General features: G+C 32.6%; 1 protein-coding gene across 24 annotated transcripts in view; it reads left to right on the top strand.

Moving 5' to 3' along the window:
• The window catches only part of LOC6041677 (disks large 1 tumor suppressor protein), a 78,202-nt gene that overhangs the window by 50,828 nt on the left and 6,546 nt on the right, over positions 1 to 20,828 (top strand). For 17 of the 24 annotated variants that reach the window (XM_038249573.1, XM_038249581.1, XM_038249585.1 and 14 more), the window contains 13 exons: positions 4,854 to 4,886; positions 4,955 to 5,823; positions 9,119 to 9,194; positions 9,262 to 9,399; positions 9,457 to 9,605; positions 9,669 to 9,921; positions 13,305 to 13,407; positions 13,818 to 13,862; positions 14,181 to 14,222; positions 16,727 to 16,804; positions 20,021 to 20,167; positions 20,244 to 20,526; positions 20,591 to 20,682. In XM_038249573.1, the coding sequence (XP_038105501.1) occupies positions 4,854 to 4,886; positions 4,955 to 5,823; positions 9,119 to 9,194; positions 9,262 to 9,399; positions 9,457 to 9,605; positions 9,669 to 9,921; positions 13,305 to 13,407; positions 13,818 to 13,862; positions 14,181 to 14,222; positions 16,727 to 16,804; positions 20,021 to 20,167; positions 20,244 to 20,526; positions 20,591 to 20,682 (2,308 nt within the window). Of the gene's footprint in view, positions 1 to 4,625; positions 4,683 to 4,853; positions 4,887 to 4,954; positions 5,824 to 9,118; positions 9,195 to 9,261; positions 9,400 to 9,456; positions 9,606 to 9,668; positions 9,922 to 13,304; positions 13,408 to 13,817; positions 13,863 to 14,180; positions 14,223 to 16,726; positions 16,805 to 20,020; positions 20,168 to 20,243; positions 20,527 to 20,590; positions 20,683 to 20,828 lie in introns of those variants that run through there. The other 7 variants (XM_038249582.1, XM_038249597.1, XM_038249587.1 and 4 more) reach the window with 5 other exon arrangements.

Consider the following 20,828-nt stretch of genomic DNA (forward strand, 5'->3'; position numbering starts at 1 on the left):
AGCAGCATATTTGTTTGATTATTTTATTGTAAATCTTCTCTCCGGTTTCAATCCCGCTGACTGACTGACTGGGGTTAGGCAGAGACTGGCACGTCATTTTGGTGGAGCAAATCACGATTGGGATTGGGCGATTGTGTTTCTGGTGCTCCGCTTTGTGTGAGACTTTTTTTTGGAACGATTGCGTGCGGTTTCTGTTTGTTTATATAAACACGAAATGTGGGAAACTGAGACTAACCTTAACTTCAAAAAATATATAAATTGTTTGTTCTAATCAACAATTTTAATGGTAAATCAAGGGTTAATTTATCAAGAATTAGTACAAAAAAACAGTAATTTTCGCAAATATTCGCACTAGTCTAGGTGCAACTTGCGTGCGACCATTGAGTCATCGTTAAAAGATGCTTTGCAAAAAAATATAATATTTTTTTAAGCTAACAAAAATGCGCCACACACCCACACCTAGCTGTCATGCTAGGCTAGCATCAAGTTTTTGCTAGAGTCAGGGCAGGCAGTTGCTGACCAGATCAGAGCAGGCCTGGCTTATAGAATTATTACTTCCCCTCCCTCGGCTGGGACCATGGGCGTCGGGGAAAAAGGGGGACGGGAATGATAATTCAGTATTTAACTTTTAAAATTGTTTTTTTTTTCTATTTAGACATTATAAAACAGTAATTTTATATTACTTTTGTTGTTCTAAATAAAAATCTTTGTTGTTTAAAATTATTAAAAAAATAACAAAATTAAAAAAAACATTTTTAAAGATCATCACCAATTTTTAGTTTAAAATTGCAATGATTTATAGATACTTTTTGCATTTTTAATAATTGTCATTTCGGGTCGGAAAATTATGTTAAGACTAAAAAACTCAAATATTTGAAATCTTAATTATTTTTCTATGATTTTTTTAAGCATTTTTGAAGTTGTTAGTTCGTAAATTGACCGAGAATTCATCGAAAAATAGCTTTGTTTTCAAATGGCTCTTAGGACCTGTTCAAAACTAACCCCATGCAAAACTGTTTTACAGTCATCCCACATATTCGGAACGGTTTACAGATCGGCCAACGCTCAAAAAATCATAGCAAATCGATAATTGAACTTAATGATTCGCTTTTACCTTCATTTGAAAGCTTTTCTTGCGATCTTTCGAATGATGTATCGAACAACTGCAAATTTTAACTTTTATATCAAGTTTTTGAAGAAAAACATTGACCCTTGAAATCCACAAATTCGGAACACTTTTTTCATACGGATGTAAACAAACTTTGGTTCTCTCCGTGAGTACATTATTTTTACAATATAATGACTTCTCGCACTGAAACCAACGAAACTCAAGCTAAGTTTTGTTTTATAAGTGGTCTGATAACTTTTTTTGTTAAAATATCAGTTAAATTCAGGTGTTTCACAATTGTGGGAGACACAATAACATCCCACAATCATGGAACAGGCAATTTGGAGGCAGTGTTTTGCTGGTTTGGATAAAATAGTCTTGAAATGAGGTTTTTTGTTCAAAAAATACTAATTTTACTAGTGAAATAGCAAGAGAATGTCCAAATGAAGGCCCTAAAAATAGTAGGGTCGACAGAAAAGCTACATTTGCCATGTTATTGATAAATTATCACAAAAGTGTTCCGAATTTGTGGGTGTTCCGAATATGTGGGATGACTGTAGTCAAGTAAATTAAAAATGTATGCGCCAGTGTTGTCGATAGTTTTAAAAGTCATATTTTTTTTTTTAAACCGTCGTAAATAAATTTGACTTGACTTTTACTGGTAACAAATTTTATTTAAAGTTCTTGTCACCCCCCTTCGAAATCGGCCCTAAATATCAAGAGGCAAAAAATATTTTTTTTTTCAAAAAACTTCAAAATTTCAATGCAAAAATAAGTGCAATCATCTGAAATCGATTTAAAATGCATTCTCCTGCGTTTAGAATCATTTTTTGCATGTTTGAATTGATTTAAAAATCATTTGAACTTTTGAAAATTTTCCATGTATAGTACCGCAAAAACGTTTTTTTCGGTGTAATTTTTATTTTCGTCAAATCTAACATTTTTTGAAAACTAATGATTGCAAAACAACTTGTGTAAAATTAATTTTAAAATTATTTTTTTATTTTAATGTACTATAACTTACTATTGCAATTTCAAAATTGCTTCCGTTTGTCGGTTCTGCTGATCCTGATATAAATTCTTGAACAACTTATATTTCTTTAAATTTGACCTTATTTAACAAACAAAATTTTGAATTCGATTGGACGATTTTATTATCAAAATTAATTTGTTGGTCATAGAGATAGTACTCGCAACCAACTTGATACAATTCAGCTTTTTTTTTTTCTTGAAATAATAATTAAAAAATTTCTTTGGAAATGTATATTACCAAGCTGAGTTACCGTAAACCTGGGTGATATTGGAAGGATTTCAATTTATTTTTGCAACTTTTGAGGTTTGTCTAAAGGTTATCATTTCTAAAACATGTAAGTACAGGGGCAGGTCAGACAAGGTCCATGCACTGATTTTAGTATAGAGCATCTCTCTTGGATTTAAAAGTTATCAAAGTTTATATCGCTTGAAAAACCAGGGGGCAAAAAAATGTTTTCAACAAACTTCAACGTTTCATTGAAATTAGACGTGCAATCAACTGAAAATAATTAAAAATGAATTTCCCTGCGTTGATAACCACATTGAGCATGATTGAAACAGTTAAAAAATATCTTGAACTTGTGTGAAATTTTCGATGCACAGGTCCGCAAAAATATTTTTTCGTCAAATTTTAGATTTTTGGAAATTTAATAATTGTAAAACAACTATACTGGTGTACAATGCATTTGAAAACATATGTTTCATTAAAATATTTAAACCATGGCAAGTTATTTGAATTTTTCCTTTTTTTATTTTTTTGTCACATCGTAAGGTCGTTGCAAATATTTTTCAAAGTTTATGTCGCCCCTTTCAAAATTGGCAAAAAAATACTTTTTCAAAAAAATATCAAAATTTCAATGGAAATAGAAGTCTAATCAACTGAGAACAATCTAAAATGCCTTTTTCTGCATTGATAATCAAAATTAACATGTTTGGACTCGTTTGAAAATATTTTGAACTTTTATGAAATTACAATGTACAGCACCGCTAAAAACTTTTTTTCTCGCAAAAATAAAATTTTCGTCAGTACTTAGAAAGTTTGGAAATCAATGATTGCAAAACAACTGGACAGGTGTATGATGCATTTTAAAACACTTTTTTCATTCAAATGTTGACACCGTGGCCTGTAATTTCAATTTTTGACTTTTTTTTTTATTTTTTTCCCTTCCTCGACTTTAATCAGAGTCGAGGGACATAAACTTCAAAAAATATTTGCAACGGCCTAAGTGAATTTTTATAATATTCTGCCCATTTAATTAATAAATTTGTACAGTTTTAGCGTGTCAAAGTGCTGAAACGAACTGCGTTTTGTTCTGTTCCTGTTTTAACCGAAACCAATAAACAAAAATCGAAACGTTATGCAAAAAAAATACTAAATTTCGGGAATTCCCGGAACAAAATATGAAAATTCCCTGAATTCGGAAATTTCCGGTTTTGGAAAAAATACAGGGAATTTTGTCAAGAACATTGTCGGGAAGAACGCACTAGCAAAAACACTTTTTTTTGCATTTCGTAATACGGTTAGATCTACCAGAATGTGTTTTTTTGTTGTTAAAATGTTGTTTTTTTTTTTACCTGTAGAACTTATGGTCAAACTTGACCTTTAACTAAACATATTTTCTTTTTCAATAAGCTAGGAAAAACAAACAGAAATTTTTTGTACACAAATTTAATAAAAAGTTACTATTTATCCTAAAACCAGTTGTTTTTTGAAATAACCGAAATCACGAATGTTCCAAGATGACACCAAAATAGACATAGGAAATATTTTTGTAAAATGCTTGTAAAAAGAAAACAAATAACTGTTGGCAAAATTCGAATTGTAGGTATTGCTTTGGACTTCTCATAAAAATAATTGTAACACTATAAAAAAGATACCCTGCATTAAATTTTACTTTTCACTCAAAAAACTGGGTTGCACAAGATCTGAAAAAAAAAAAATTTGTCATATGTTAAGATGACAGAAAATGTCATATTTTTAGCTATGTTGAGTTGATCAAAGTTCCTTTGGCAGTGTTGCTAATGTTTCGAAAAGATCCTGTTTCCCGAGAAAACGGCATTTTTTGAGCTTATCGATTCCCGGAAATTTTTAGATATTCGACAAAGAAGATTCAAAATATATCAAATCAAACATTTCCCTACGCCCATGACCACCGCAATACAAAAAACAACATACAAACTCTCCGTGCTCCTCAAACGCAGTAAAAATATCCCAACACATCATCAACCAGCCAGCCAGCATCGTCGTCGCTCGCTCGCGCCATTCCGCTGGCCACACTTCCATTCGCAGCCGGTTCCCTCCGGAGCATGCATGCATCGTCCACTAGCTGGCCACTGGCAGAAAATCTTCTCTGCGTGTTCGTCCGCTCGTTCGGCGCTCTATTTTCGGTTTCTTTGGCGAACGAAAAACTCTTTTAGTTTGAAGCAGCCGCGGATTGTGAATCGGCACGAAAATTTAGCAAAAACTTTGGTTTGAATCTTTCAATAGTTGGAAGAAAAGGGCTCTTTTTTGCAGCATCCAGGCGAAGCGGAAACTATGAGAGTAAGATCTAATTTGATTAGGCTGTTTTTTGGTTTTTCGTAGTTGGTGTTAGATTGTGTAGTGCATGTTTTACCAACCCTTTTCGTTTCCTTTCATTTTTGGGTTAGACTAAATAATGCAAGACTGTAATCTGATTCTAACGAGTTTCTCTTCTCTTTCTTTAAACCGCAGGTCAACACATCAAACTCGAGCGATGCCAAACAGGTGAGAAGAATTGAACAACCAGAGGAGTGTAACCAATAACCTAAAAATACAATCTCTCTCCCTTACAGCTCAATGGTGACGCGGTGTGGGAGTACGACTACATTGCGCTGGTCCGGGGCACGACCGGACTCGGTTTTTCGATAGCCGGCGGCACGGACAACCCGCACATCAACCTGGACGCGTCGATCTACATCACGAAGGTGATCCCGGGTGGGGCGGCCTACGCCGACGGTCGGCTGCAGGTCAACGACTGCATCGTGTCCGTCAACGAAATGTCCGTGGTGAACGTGACCCACGGCGAGGCGGTGGACGCGCTCAAAAAGGCCGGCGACCGGGTCACGTTGCACATACGACGGAAACGACCTCCGGCGCAGGCCCCCAAAACGGAGGAGATCGACCTGATCAAGGGTGGCAAAGGGTTGGGCTTTTCGATTGCCGGCGGAATCGGCAACCAGCACATCCCCGGAGACAACGGAATCTACGTCACCAAGATCATGGAGGGCGGGGCGGCCCACGTCGACGGGCGGCTCGCCGTCGGCGACAAACTGATTGCCGTGCGGACGTCCGACGGCGAGCGGAATCTCGAAAACGTAGTCCACGAGGAAGCGGTCAGCACGCTGAAGGCCATCACGAACCGGGCCACGCTCCTCGTCCAGAAGACCAACATCCTGCAGGCCCTCGCCAACTCGATCGGCAACCTCAACTCGCTGTCGACGAGCGCCATGAACCAGGTCGGCCAAAGTGTCGTGGATAATGCGGGAGCGGCGGCGTCCTCGACCGGCGACCTCAATCGGTCCCATTCGCCCAACAGCAACAACAACAACAACATGATCAACATGCTGGACAATGCGTCGTCGCGGTACGCGTCCTCGAATCTGCTCGAGTCGGGTCTGCCGGTTGGGACGCCACGGGCCGTTAGTCACGAGGATATCGCGAGGTGAGTTTGGGTTTGGTTTGGATGAAAAAAGAGACTCGGGTTGAAAACCGCAATTAGAGGGTCGAATTACAGCATAACTCTGGTTTTTTTTCTCACACATAAATTGGAAGTTTGAAAAAAAAAAAATAATCAAGGTTGCCATGCCAAGGGGAGTGTGGCGTAGGACTACGCTTCCAGCTCTGTTTTTTCCAGATTTTTTATTAATATTTAAAATAATTATCATAGACCTTACTCGCCTGAATTCCTTTATCAGCAGACAGTTCAAGGTATTAGTAGAAAGGAAGTTTTCTCAAGTTTTGCATCTGTGAAAATTGGCGGTGTGGTTCCCATGACAGTTAGCGCACTTTACGATCGCAATGCGGTTACAGGGTATAAATATTGGATGATTATGATGGCATATGTTCATTCATTACATTTTGATTTATTTTTGGCAAAGTTTCTTTTAATAATTAAGCGAAAACAGTAAACTTTAAACCGCAACACAGCTCTTGAAACCCCAATTGGAAAAAGAGCTAAATTTCAACGATTATCATCATCGTAAAATTATTACTTTTTTTCATTTTGTCACACTGCCTATATATTTGAAAAACGATTCCAACTTTTAGATCTGATCTGTGATCCCAAAATTCGAAATTTGTTAACAGATTAACGAGAGATTATTCGTTCTATGAAAAAAAAAACGTTAAAAATTTCAATTATAGTCAAACTTGACCAAATTGATCAAATAGATAAAATTTATAAGAATTACATGATATGCAATTTATAAAATTTAAAAAAAATTACAAAATTTTCCAAATTTAAAAAAAATTACAATATTGCTCAAATTGATATTTTTGACAAGATTGCAAAAATTGACAAAAATGATTAAATTGACAAAAAGGTCAAATTTACAAAAAAAAGTGACCAAACTGACAAAATTCATCAAATTGACAAATGTGACAAAAAATATTATATTAACCAAAATGGTCAAAATTAATCAAAATGAGCAAATCGAAAAATATGACAAGATTTACAAAAATTTTCAAAATTGACACAAAGGGTAAATTGACAAAATTGCAAAAATGCAAAAAAGGTAAAAATTTATCAGATTCAAATAAACTACAAAATTTAAAACATTGCCAAATTTAACAAGATTTATAAAATAGATAACATTGATCAAATTGACTAAAAGGTCAAATTACCAAATTGATAAAATTTACCAAATTGACAAAATAGACAAAATTAACAGTTGACAAAATTGCCTAAATTGTCAAAATTTCCAAAATGTCTAAAATTGACAAAAAATAAATTGACCAAATTTACCATATTTACCAAATTGACAAAATTTATCAAATTTACCAAATTTACAAAATTGACCTAATTGACGAAATTGACAAAATTTTCATATTTGACCAAATTTGACAAAATTGATCAAATTGACAAAAATGTTAAATTTGCCAAATTTCCCAAATTGACAGTTGACAAAACTGCCTAAATTGTCAAAAATGGCCAAAATTTACAAAATTGCCTAAATTTTTAAAATTTACAAAAATTAAATTGACCAAATTTATCAAATTTACGAAATTGACCTAATTGACTAAATTGACTAAATTTTAAGATTTGACCAAATTTGACAAAATTGATCAAATTGACAAAAATGTAAAATTTAACAAAATTTACTGAATTGAAAAGTATAAAATTTGACAACATTTACCAACTTGACAAATTTGACAAAATTTGATTTTTTTCAAATTTGGCAAAATTGATCAAATTAAAAAAAATGGTCAAATTTACTAAGTTGACAGAATGTACCTAATTGACAAAAAAGACAAAATTGCAAACATTGACTAATTTTACAAAGTTTACAAAATGTTCAGAATTCAGAAAAAACAACTTTGACATTTGACAAAAAGGTCAAAATTTCCAAATTAACAGTTGACAACATTGCCTATTTTGTCAAAAATTGCCTAAATTTCTAAAATTGACAAAAATTAAATTGACCAAATTTACCAAATTGAGCAAATTTATCAAATTTACAAAATTGACCTAATTGACTAAATTTTCAGATTTGACCAAATTTGACAAAATTGATCAAATTGACAAAAATGTAAAATTTACCAAATTGACAGTTGACAAAACTGCCAAAATTGTCAAAAATTGCCTAAATTTCTAAAATTGACAAAAATTAAATTGACCAAATTTACTAATTTGACCAAATTTACTAATTTGACCAAATTTACTAATTTGACCAAATTTACTAATTTGACCAAATTTACTAATTTGACCAAATTTATAAAATTGACCTAATTGACTAAATTTTCTGATTTGACCAAATTTGACAAAATTAATCAAATTGACAATAATGTAAAATTTACCAAATTGACAGTTGACAAAACTGCCTAAATTGTCAAAGTTGCCAAAATATACAAAATTTACAAAGTTGACCAAATTGACCAAATCGTCAAATTGCCCAAACTGTCAAATTTGACAAAATTGACAAAATTTACCGAATTGAGCAAATATATAAATTGACACAATTGACAAAATTAACCAAATTGACAAATTTGACAAAATTTTAAAAATTTTCAAGTTTGATCAAATTTGGCAAAATTGATCAAATTAAAAAAAAGTCATATTTACCAAATTGACCTTTGACAAAATTGTAAAAAATGCCAGAATTGACAAAAATGACCCAATTTATCAAATTGTCAACATTGACAAAATTGACAAAATTTGCAAATTTGACAAGATTGACAAAATTTTCAAAATTTACAGAATTGACAAATGGTCAAATTGACCAAATTGACAAGTTTGCCTAAATTTACTAAATTGACAAAAAGGTCAAATTTACCAAAGTGGCAAATTTTTACAAAATTGCCAAAATTGACAAGATTGACAAAATTGGAAATAAATGATAAAATTATCAAAATTGGCAAAATTAACAAAAAGAGGTCATATTTACCAAATTGACAAAATTGCCTAATTTACCAAAATTGATTAGATTGATAAAATTGAAAAAAATGATGAAATTGTAAAAATTTACCAATTTGACAAAATTGACAAAACTGAAAAAATATAAAATTGAGGAAAAGGTTATAATTGAACAAATTAACAAAAAAAAAAACAGGCTTAATTAAAATTGACTAAAATAAAAAAAATTAACAAATTTACAAAATTTATGCAAAAAAAGTATTTTCAACTAACCGTCGACGTGCCACCCGAGCAACGTTGCTATGAAATGGGCTCAATCGTCTACAATTACTGTCCAGCAGAAAGTACCATACTAATTTATCATCATACATTTTCTCTCCCTCAGGGAACCGAGGACGATCGTCATCCAGAAGGGCCCATCCGGACTTGGGTTCAACATTGTCGGAGGAGAAGATGGACAGGTAATGTCTTTTTTTGACTAGTAATTATTGATAAAAGCAAGTTTAAACATGATGCCATTCATTCCAGGGTATCTTTGTGTCATTCGTGCTGGCCGGCGGTGCCGCGGATCTCGGCGGCGAGCTCAAACGGGGCGACCAGCTGCTCAGCGTAAACGGAGTTAGCTTGAACGGGGCGTCGCACGAGGATGCCGCCCAGGCTCTTAAGGTAACACAATTTGTTGAATTAAGATTGAAGATTTTGACCTAATTGCTGTTTTTGTAGAACGCCGGTGGAACCGTCACGCTGGTCGCACAATACCGCCCGGAGGATTACAACCGGTTCGAGCAGCGGATACAGGAGCTGAAGCAACAGGTCGTGGCCGGAACCGGAACGCTCCTGCGGACATCACAGAAGAGGACACTTTACGTGAGGTGGGTCTTCGAGTTTGGATTCTTTTTAAATTCAAGTTTTAATTTATATTCTCACCTTTCAAGGACCCTCTTCGACTACGACCCCAATCGGGACGATGGGCTGCCGGGGCGTGGGTTGCCGTTCCGCCACGGGGACATTTTGCACGTGACGAACGCGTCCGACGACGAGTGGTGGCAGGCGAGGCGCGTCATTGGGGACGACGAGGAGGAAAGCATCGGGATTGTGCCGTCGAAGCGGCGCTGGGAGCGGAAGCAGCGGGCGCGCGACCGGAGCGTAAAGTTCCAGGGACACGCCGGCGGGGGCAACATGGAGAAGGTAAGGGGGGAGGACGGGGGGAGATTTTTTATTCTGCATAATCAATATTTTTACATTTATTTTCATGGAATACAAACAATTATTTTGAAAATTCGAATAATTTGAATTTTTGAAATTAATTTTTTAAAGGTCATTGTGATAAATCAAAAATATAGAAAAAAGACTAGCAACCATGTAATGAGATATCGCCACTTGAATAAGATTTCCGTTTTTTTTTGTAAGATGTTAGTTTGAACAAAATATGAAAAAAAAAATCCAATTCTCTTTCTATCACTGAAGTGTTTTTCAAAAGTTGAAAATTTGTCAACACTTCCCTAAGATGTTAAATTTTATATGAATTATGTTTTTTCAAGGTCATACTTTAATTCTGGAATTCCGTTCACACTGCCAGTAGATTCCATCTAAAAAAAATAAACAATAAAAATACAAAAATTGGTAATAAAAGTCATGGTTTAAACATTTGAATGAAATAAGTGTTTTAAAGTGAAACTGCAGTTGTTTTGCAATTATGAGTTTTCCAAAAATCTAGGTATTTACAAAACTATTTATTATTTCTTTTTGCAGAAAATAGATTCTTCTACATTTGACTTTTATGTTTAAAAGCTTTTAAAAACCCGAAACATAAAAGTTAACCAGCTGCACAGAATGATTAAATCACGTTTTTTTCAAACATTTTTTTTCGAAATCCTCTTTGTTAGTTTGCGGAAAATTTAAACAAATTTCTGTTGCATTTTTTTTTGTTATTTATGTTTTTAAAGCACAGAAAATTCTTTAGTATTTTTTTATTCAAATCCCTAGAAACTGTAAAAAAATAATTAGAATATATTTGACAGTTTCGGATTACGCACTATTAGTAGGGAATTTGCATGAAAGTATAATTCTCATCCTAGAGAAAGTATATCTTCTTACTTTCTCTAACGAAATTCTGTAAAAAATGTACGTTTTGCAAAGAGAATGAGTTGATGTGTACTTTTTACAAGGGCATTATTTTAATGATTTTCTCAGCATGTTCCTTTGTTTGAATCACACGTTTTTTAAAGAAAACTTTAGTACATCCTTTAAAAACAATGAGTCTTTACATTAATTTATGTACTTTTCGCAAAAAATATGATTTATTCAAATAATTATTTCAAAATTCTTGAAAATTTTATTGGATTTTTTTTAAATCAACTCTGTACTAAAATCCTTAAATTTAGTACATTCCTTAATTTTCTTCTAAATGTACCAATTTTTTTACTTTTTTCGTTTTGTTCGAGCCAAATTCGTTGTTTTTAAAAATTTCAAGCGTAGGCAAATTCTGTATGGATTTTAAAGAAATTGATCCGAAAAATCGAGGTGCAAAATTTTTTTTTTTCCAAAAAACTTCAAAATTTCCATGAAAATATAAGTCTAATCAACTGAAAACAATCTGAAATGCCCCCCCCCCCCCCCCCTCGACTTTGGGCAGAGTCGAGGGACATAAACTTAAAAAAATATTTGCAACGGCCTAATTTCAATATTTAAACAAATATTTTGGCAAATTACTAAATTTTCACTGAACATTCATTAAATTCAGGTTTGGCATCGTTGATTGACTCTCAAACTTTCCTAGTGAAGTGAAATAATATTTTTAGTACAAAAAAGTTATGTCCTGATTTTTTTTAAATTATTTTTGCAGGCCAAGAGTGAATGATACTGATATGATGCCTCTTCAGTTGACGCTCAGGCGAGGAACATCCTGGAAGGAGCGTCACTGACTACGCCCGTAGTCCTGTTAGATCATTCTTGATCAGGACAGTATAGCTCTGGTTCCTTGCAAGTGTCCTATTTTCTTACCTCCACGTTGGCTTGGTTTTCATGATGACCTAGCTGGTGGCCTGTGGAAACGGATCGTAAACCTTTGACCAGCGAGGGTCAGAGTCGAGACGGCTAGAAGAAAGGGGCGCGTCAATGTGGGAAAGGGAAGTAATTTGTGATTGTAGACGGTATTGTTTTGATTCGCAGTATGTTGAGTCAACTGCTGTGGATGTACCTGAGCATCGCAGAACGGGGTTTATCTTCTTTCCATTTCAGCTAATAGCTATCTTCTGTTTATTTTCTTTCACGGCTTCTGTTTACTATCCTCCATTTGATTTCGATTTTACTTATATGATTCTCTTATTTCTCAACGCTTTTCCACTCTATTTTAACAATTGATGCTGCTGTAACAAACTGTCTGCTTTCCCTTAATTTGGCAGCGATGTCAATGTTGTTTATCATGTGCCTTTTCTTTATTTATCTATTTGAATAATTTCTCATCTTCCCTGTAAATTGCCCTCAATACAATCTAAGCTTGTTTGTTACCTCTATTGATTAACTATTGTTAATTTCTTTATCTACTTCATAAATTACTATCTTTCTTTTACTATTGATTCTTTACATAGTATATTTCCTTCACTGTCCATTGTTTTGAAACTTCACCCTTTTCTTAAGCAAGTGAGGTTCGAGCCCTTACTCAATTTATGGAATGATTAAAGGATTAACACAAATATTACTATTGTACTTTTGAAAAACTTTTATAACATGCTTAGGAACAAAAATTGTAACAAAACACCGCGACAAAAGAAATAGCAACAGATAAACACGACTCAACAATAGGGAAGATTTCAGGAGAAAACAATACACAGTAAAATAACAATTAGTTTTTGAATTCAAACTAAAATAAAACAGTTTTTGCTTTAACGAACGTTGATAGGCACACTATAAATGGTTAGGCGCTTATACTTACATCAAACCCTACGTAATGTACCACCCCCGGCCGAGTTAAAATGCGTAACCGGAAAAGAAGGTGTGCATGCCTGGCACGAACACTCAAAGCGTGTTCTAGCGTGCTGCTCGTACTGACTCAGAGCAAGGGTGAGATGTAGGTGTAAGGGCAGTGCGTGTTCGTCGGGAACCTGGTGCATAAGATCGGTCAAGGCCCGTTCTTACACTGAAAATTGCGAATTGCGAATTGCGATTTTTTTTAAATTATTTTTATCAAATTCCCGAAACTTTTTAACAGATAAAGTCTAAAAATATTAAAACCTGGTTCTTAAAAAAAACGAATTTTCTAAAAATATGACTTTCTCGCACCCTCTTTTAAATTTGATTAAAAATGTAACTTGAAGAACAGAAAAGTTATGCTAGTACAAAATCTTGTTTTTTTTTTAAATTCCTTGTTTTTTTAGTTTTTGAAACTTCTTGACATATCAAATCGAAAAAAATGGGTAATGTTAAAAAAAATTACTTGTAGTACAAAAAAATTGTGTACTAAAATCCCGTTTTTTAATTTAATTTTTATTTTTTTTATTTCTGAAACTTTACGTCTTAAAATTATGTTTGAAAATATTAATGTCATAGCTAATAAAATACTAAACTTTCAGGTTTCCACCCTGGACCGGAAGAAGAAGAACTTTTCGTTCTCGCGGCGGTTCCCGTTCATGAAGAGCAAGGACGACAAAAACGAGGACGGCTCGGACCAGGAGCGTAAGTACTACCATGCCATGCCCTCCTCCTCGGGAATATTTGTGAGGCCACAACACTTTCTTCAAGTCGGACGAAAGAAACTAAAAAAAAACAAAGCTCATGGGAACGGACTGTGCTTACAATGAAAAAAATATCTCGCTTTTCATATTTAGCATTAGATTATTTATCTTTCATAAATCGCTTAAAAATTGTCTTTGTCACTCTTGGATTTGTTTTTATTTTCATCTTGAGTTTGTTTACCTTTGTTTACTTGCTAATTGTGCCGTCCATTTGCGTTTGGTTTTTCGTTCGAAATTTTTGAAAAAAATAAATATATATTGGCTCATCTATCTTCTCACTCTCACTTTCTCTATTACATTACATTATTCTATTTGGTTTTCTGTTTGACAATCGTTTTGTTTCGTTTTTAGCGAATGGCAATGTGTGTGATCAGAATAATCATGACTCAGAGCAACGTAAGTTCCATTTTACCCCAAGTGGCCCCCTTTTCTCATCCCTCTCTTTTCCCTTGAAAATCCCAAAACCAAAATCCTCACTCCTCTCATCCCACCACAATAGAATCGCTGTATGTCTGTGTATTAGTAGAAAAAAAAAACAAAAAAAAGGTGTGTCCGTTTGTCTGTGTTTGTCATAGTTAAGCAACGACGACGACGCGAACTACACGGAGAGAGAAAAAACGAAATACACTCACAAAAAAAAAGAAACAGTGCAGCGCAACAAAAAACAACAACAACGAGAGCCACAAAAACTCATTTCTTCCATTCCATTTCCAGCTTTCATGCTTTGCTACACGCAAGACGACGCAAACGCCGAAGGTGAGTTGAGTTATTTTCTCCCACACACAAACACATACACGCACACACATTACACTCTCAACAGAAAACATGAAAAAACTACCTACTTGCTGTAAAAAATGACACGAAAAAACACACAAATTTGAGTGTCTTTCTCCTTTCCCCGTTTGATTTTCGGCGAATTTCATAATTTGACACAAGTTTTTTTTTGTCCCTATTCCGGGGGTAAAACGGACCATAATTAAGTCAATTGTACCCCGTGATCCCCCGTTTCCCACCATATTTCTTTTTTCGTTGTTTGACGTGCGAGGAAAAAAACAATGGCTGTATGTCCCACCTTTCTTCCGTCCGTTTCCGATGGTTCTTCTTTCTTCTTTTGCTGAAAAAAACACTCACAAAAAATACATACACACCGAAAATTGCTGTAAGACGAACTGAATAAACCTAGAGTGAAAAAATGCGTTCAAATTGATCAATTTGGTTGCGAAATAGTCGATTAAAACCGAGTGCGTCACGGACACACCGACAAAGTTCCTCTCCAACGCTCGGTGCGCCACCCTTTGGTCGGAATTGGAACTATTATTAATAAAAGTGGTTGCTTTGATTGCAGTTCGTCTTGCGGCAATTTTGTTCGAACTTTCATTTCTGAAATTTTTATTAATTGTGTACGCTACGGATCTGGTAAGAAACAATGGGGGGCATGACAAGTTGCGAATTCTTTTATTTGTTAAGAAAAATTTAAACGTATGCTTTCGTTTTCTAAATTTGTGTATTTTTCTATGTTTTTTAACATTCACAATTTTTTTATGTGTTTTTGTAACTTTTTGTATTTTTTTAATTTGACTTAACAAAAGCTGTTAGAAGTACCCTTTTGTAATTTTCATGTCTATTTTTAAATTTATAAATAAGTCATGAAAAAATTTGAAAAACATATTACCAAAATATGAAAAAATGAGTTTTAACAACTTTTATTTTAATCGAAAAACAATTAGAAAAAATATTACAAACTATTTTGAAAGTTTGTTTTTTTTTTTGTAATTTAATTTTTTTTTGGATTTTTAGTATAAAATATTTGATATTTTTGTTGTTTTACTGTTTAAAATTTTTTTGTAATCGTAATGTTTTTTTTTAATATTTTTTGTTATTTTTTATCTAGGAATTTATTGTTATTTTATAGTTTTAAATTGATTATTTTTTTTGTAATTTTGTATTTTTTTGATTTTTTTTTATGGCTTTCAAAAAAAATTGTTAAATTAAATTTTTATAATTTTGTATGTTATTATGTTATTTGGTAATTTCAAAATTATTTCTGGGTACAAAAATTAGGAACATGTATAATTTTTTGTATTTAGTTATTTATTTTTTTCAATTGTTAGCTGTTATTTTACTCTCTTTTTTTGTTACTTTTTTATCTTGTTATTATGTAGATTTTGAATAAATTTAAGTCAATTTATATTTTTTTGTAATATACTATTTTAAAAAAAATGTGTAACATTGTATTATTTTTAATTTTGTATTTTTAGTATTTTGTTATCTTCCAAATTTAAAGTTTTTGATATTTGGTTGATTTTTTTAATTATTTTACAATTTTAATTATTTTTTAAATTTTGTATTTTTTGTAATTTTGTAGTTTTTTTTATATTAATTGTAATAATTTGTTTTTTTTTGGTATATTAGTTATGTTTTTTAATTTTGTATTTTTTATATTTAAGGTTATTTTTTTATTAAAAATAAATTTTAATAAATTAATATTCAATTTCAAATAACAAAGAGCTACAGAAAAATGTGGTCTTTTCATGTTTTGCAATTTTTGTGATTTTTTGTATTTGGTTTAGTTTTGTAGTTTATAATACAATCTTCAATCACTTTTTTTGAAGCTCCTGTTATTTTGAAAATTTTGATATTTTAAAATATATTTTTAATAATATTATATTTAATTTTTGGTTATTTTTTTAATTTGCAAAAAAATATTGTTTTTGTATTTTTTTTTAAATTTGTGTTAGACTTTGCGTCATTTTCATATCTTTTGTTTAGCCATTTTTGTTATTTTGTATTTTTTTAAATGAAATTTTTGTAACGTGGGATCTTTTGCTTTGTATTTTTGGTTTTGTTCAGATTTTAAAATGTTGTAACTTTTCATTTTTGTAGAATGCTGTTTTGTAAAAAAAAATATTTTTAGAGTTTTTTTTTAAATTGTGTCAATTCTGCAGTTTTTTTTGTGCAAGGATTTTTGCGTTTCTTACCAGGTCCGTACTGCAATTGGGTTTCAAATATCATACAAAAAACAAATGTTGTACAGAAATTATCATAAATTAAACTCTGTTCTTTTCCAATTTTTGTGCAATTTTGCCAAACTCCTCAACTAAAATCCATTCCAAATTTGCTAAACGACCACCCTTTTGAAATAAACCTTAAATTGCATTTACACGCAAAAAAAACCAACAACTCCACTTTTCCACCCTTGAAACAAACCCAATCAAAAATACTTAAATAAAAAAACAAACCCTAAAAACCGACACCACTAGGGGAAATAATCTACCGCGTGGAGCTTCCCGACATGGAGCAGATAACTCTAATTTACCTGGAGAATAATGACGCTGATTGTAAGTCTGGCTTCCATCTTTCTTTCGCTCTCTCTTTCTCTCACACACAAAATCTGTCATTTTTATTGCTCTTGTTTAACACATTCAATTGTTCCGAAGTTGTCCGTTTAATTGACATTTTAATAATCTTTTTTGCTCCTATTGCGCGCATTTTTAACAACTACCCCCTTAACAACACTTGAGGCCTTTACGCACCTATTTAAAACGAATAAATCAGCATTTGACCACCCCCCTCCCCCTCTCCGTTTTAAAAGTCATCGAAGCATGCCAAGTTTATCAATCTAATTGCGTTCGTAACTACCATAAAACAAAACAAACATATACACTCAAAACATAAACAAATACAAACATCACCCCTGTCACTAGCGCTGTCACATTTGACAGGTCCGTTTTCTTCGCTCTTTATGTGTTTTACTACTTCTTCTTGCTCCCGATTTCCCGGTAGTAGTTAGCTGTCAGCTGTTACTTTGCATGAAAGTTTACAACAAAAAAAAGTTGGTTGATTTTTTGGTATTTGATTCATTTTGCGCGCGCTCACAATCTCATGACATAAATTGATTCGTTTTAAAAACAGTGATTTTGGTCGAAAGTTTGCAGACCGAGGGGTGGGTCACATTGACGTTTATTGTGGGTTACTTTGTTTTGATATGGAGGAAAATAAAGTTTGTAATCTTAAAAAATAGAGTCGTTCCTGCAAAAAAATTATGGCTGTATTTTTTAATATTTTATATTTCAAATTCCTTTTAAATTGAAAGTCATAAAATATTTGGTTATTTTTATTTTACATTTTTTTTCATCAACGTTTAAATGATGAACACTAATAAATCACTCTCAAAGTTATAATAAACTTTACAATTTTCAAAATGTTTTTGATAAAATATTCCAAGGAAAGTATTTGCGATAAAATTATTTCCTAAAGTTGTTCTGCGAATATGAACCGCCCTAGCTCGACTGGAATCACCCTAATTTCTCAACGACAGGGTTAGTCATTTGAAACAAAGTGCTTCCAAAGTCAAATTTGAATATTGTCGTGATTTTTTTTTTCAGATAATTAAATTTTCGAATCATTAAATTGTCGAATTTTCATATTCCCAAATATTCTGCTTGCAAAAAAAAAATTAAATATTTTGGATAATTAAAAATTTTAATCATGAAATTTTTAAAATCATTTATTTCAGATTAAATTTGAAAACAATAAAAAAATATTTTTAATTCTTTTTAAGTATTGGCATTTTAATCAAAAAATTTAAATTACCGAATCATTAAATTTTGATCATAAATCATGAAAGATTTTTAGAATTTTTCAAAATTGGAATTCTAATTTCAAAATTTTTGTTTTTTTGATTTTTAAATCATGAAATTTTGAAAATCAATTATTCAATAATTCGAAAATTTTAGATTTAATTTCGAACCATTTGATTTCTTGAGTTTTTAGTTGTGTGAGACTTTTGAAATGTTCAACAAAAATAATGTTGGAATCGATTTTTAAACATATGTTGCCGAAACATTTTTTTCTTCTGGATTCTGGAGTTTTTAAATTTTTAAGTCAAGAAATTTTTAAACATGATATTTCAATAATAAAAAAATTAAAAAAATATTTTCCGATTTTTTTTAATTTTTCTATTATTTTGTGAGTTTTGAAATTTTGTAAATCAATAAATTTTGAATTTAAAAATTCTGAAACATTTCTAGAATTTTGTTTTTTTTTTTAATTTTAAAATCAGGAAACGCTGATTAAATTATTCAAAAATATTACACTTAATGTTTTAAATTAAATAAAAGATTTTTAAAATTTTTAAAATTTTGAATATAAAATTGTAAAATCGCTTAAAAGAATTCTTAAACATGCCATTGAAAAAAAATATTTTGGAGTATTATATTTAATAAAATAATGAAAAATTTAAGTCTAATTTATTTTTTTAAAAACATTGAATATTGCATTTTAGATTTTTGATTTCTGCATCAAAATATTTAAACATTTTTTTTTGAAGTATGAATTTTTAAATTCCTAAATTGTTCAAATTTCGAACTTCAAAATTCCCAAACACTTTATTTTCGATTTTTAAAATATTGAAATTGTTGAAATTATGAATTCTCTGATTTTCAAAATTTGAAAGTTTTTAAATATTGATTTCAGATCTTTTTTTTTGTTTTTGAATTTTGTATTCAAAAAAAAGTAATGTCACAAGTGCAGATCCACATGAAAATCAGGAAATTTTAAAAAATGACTCATTTTCAAAATCAGAGAATTGGTTAAAGTCAGCGATATAAACTTTAAAAATATTTACAACGTACTTAGGCCAATGCAAATGTTTCTTCAAGTTTTGACTTATGACAAAAAAAGTAAATTCAACCCAATTTTATCCAAATTTACTATGGTTCTGATTCTTGAATCTAAAATATGAATATATTTGAATTAAGTGTTCATAACTTTTGACAGTGTTGCCAGTTATTATTGTTTAAAACATCTTTTGAACATTTTTCTATCTTAAAAATGTTCATCACGATTGGTTTTGGATTAGAAAAGAATATCATTTTTTTTTTGAAAATATTTGTAGATTTTCAGGTTAAAATTAATTTTGGGTCTAAGGGTATATTTTTACATTTCATCACACGTTCATTCATTTAAAGTTCCAAGTTCTCTCTACTCTAGTTTGGTAACATTAATTCTGTAATGTCAATGTCGTTACTTACTGATTTTTAGATGAAAAAAAAAAGTATTAAAAAGTTGGTTCTTGTTACTCGTTCCTGTTGATGTCGTTGTTGGTAATAATAAAAAAAAAACCCACCACTCTTACAATTTCGTAGATGATTCTTTAAAAAAAACTATTAAGTGTTACTTACTATTGTGTTCGTCGACCGCCCTCTGTATGAAGCTGGTCTCATTTAAACTGCTCTCAGCACTTGATTCGTGATTTGTGGTGTGTCAAATGTGTAGGATACAAATTGCTGTTTGATATTTTTTTCGTTTCTCTTTACTCTCTCAATAAGCATAAATGTTTTAAATGTTTTGTCAAAATTCTGAAATTCCGATGGTCCGTTTTACCCCACACTCTGCGAGCAGTTTAAACAAGTCAGTCCAAGGCGCGCGTGACGTCTCTATTTTTTTAACTTCCGGAAGGGTTGCTAATTCAAAAAATTGAATGGAATGTTCGTATTTTTTGACGTCACTAACACTTTTTGGTTTGCTCTCTCTCTTTGTCGTTTTCCGTGCAGCCGAGGAGAACATCCTGTCGTACGAGTCGGTTCAGCGCCTGTCGATTGCCTACACCCGGCCGGTCATTATCCTGGGCCCGCTGAAGGATCGCATCAACGACGATCTCATCTCGGAGTACCCGAACAAGTTTGGCTCGTGCGTTCCCCGTAAGTCGACTTTGTTTTATGTTAGTGGTTGGGAGGGAATGTTAGTACTAACACCTTTTTACCCTCTTTTTACTAGACACAACTCGACCGAAGCGGGACTACGAGGTGGACGGGCGGGATTATCACTTTGTGGCGTCCCGCGAGCAGATGGAAAAGGACATCCAGAACCATCTGTTCATCGAGGCGGGCCAGTACAACGACAATCTGTACGGCACGTCGGTGGCGTCGGTGCGGGAGGTGGCGGAAAAGGGCAAACACTGCATCCTGGACGTGTCCGGGAACGCGATCAAGCGGCTGCAGGTGGCGCAGCTCTTCCCGGTGGCGATCTTCATCAAGCCAAAGTCGATCGAGTCGATCATGTGAGTTTCAAGGGGGTCTTTCGTTTAGGATTGAATTGTAATTTGATTTGTTTCTTTCAACTAGGGAGATGAACAGACGAATGACGGAGGAACAGGCCAAGAAGACTTACGAGCGGGCAATCAAGATGGAGCACGAGTTTGGGGAATATTTCACGGGTAAGTCAACTGACCTATAAAAGTCTGCTTTTAATTGATTGCGATTTCAAATATTGGTATTAAAGCTCAATGCAGTCTGGTTACCTTGAGATGGTTCAGTTTTCATTTTCAGTGAACAAAAGTAAATACAGTTGTCCTCAAATTTA

Source organism: Culex quinquefasciatus, chromosome 1 (genome assembly GCF_015732765.1).
Source record: "Culex quinquefasciatus strain JHB chromosome 1, VPISU_Cqui_1.0_pri_paternal, whole genome shotgun sequence".
NCBI classification, from domain to species: Eukaryota; Metazoa; Arthropoda; class Insecta; order Diptera; family Culicidae; genus Culex; species Culex quinquefasciatus.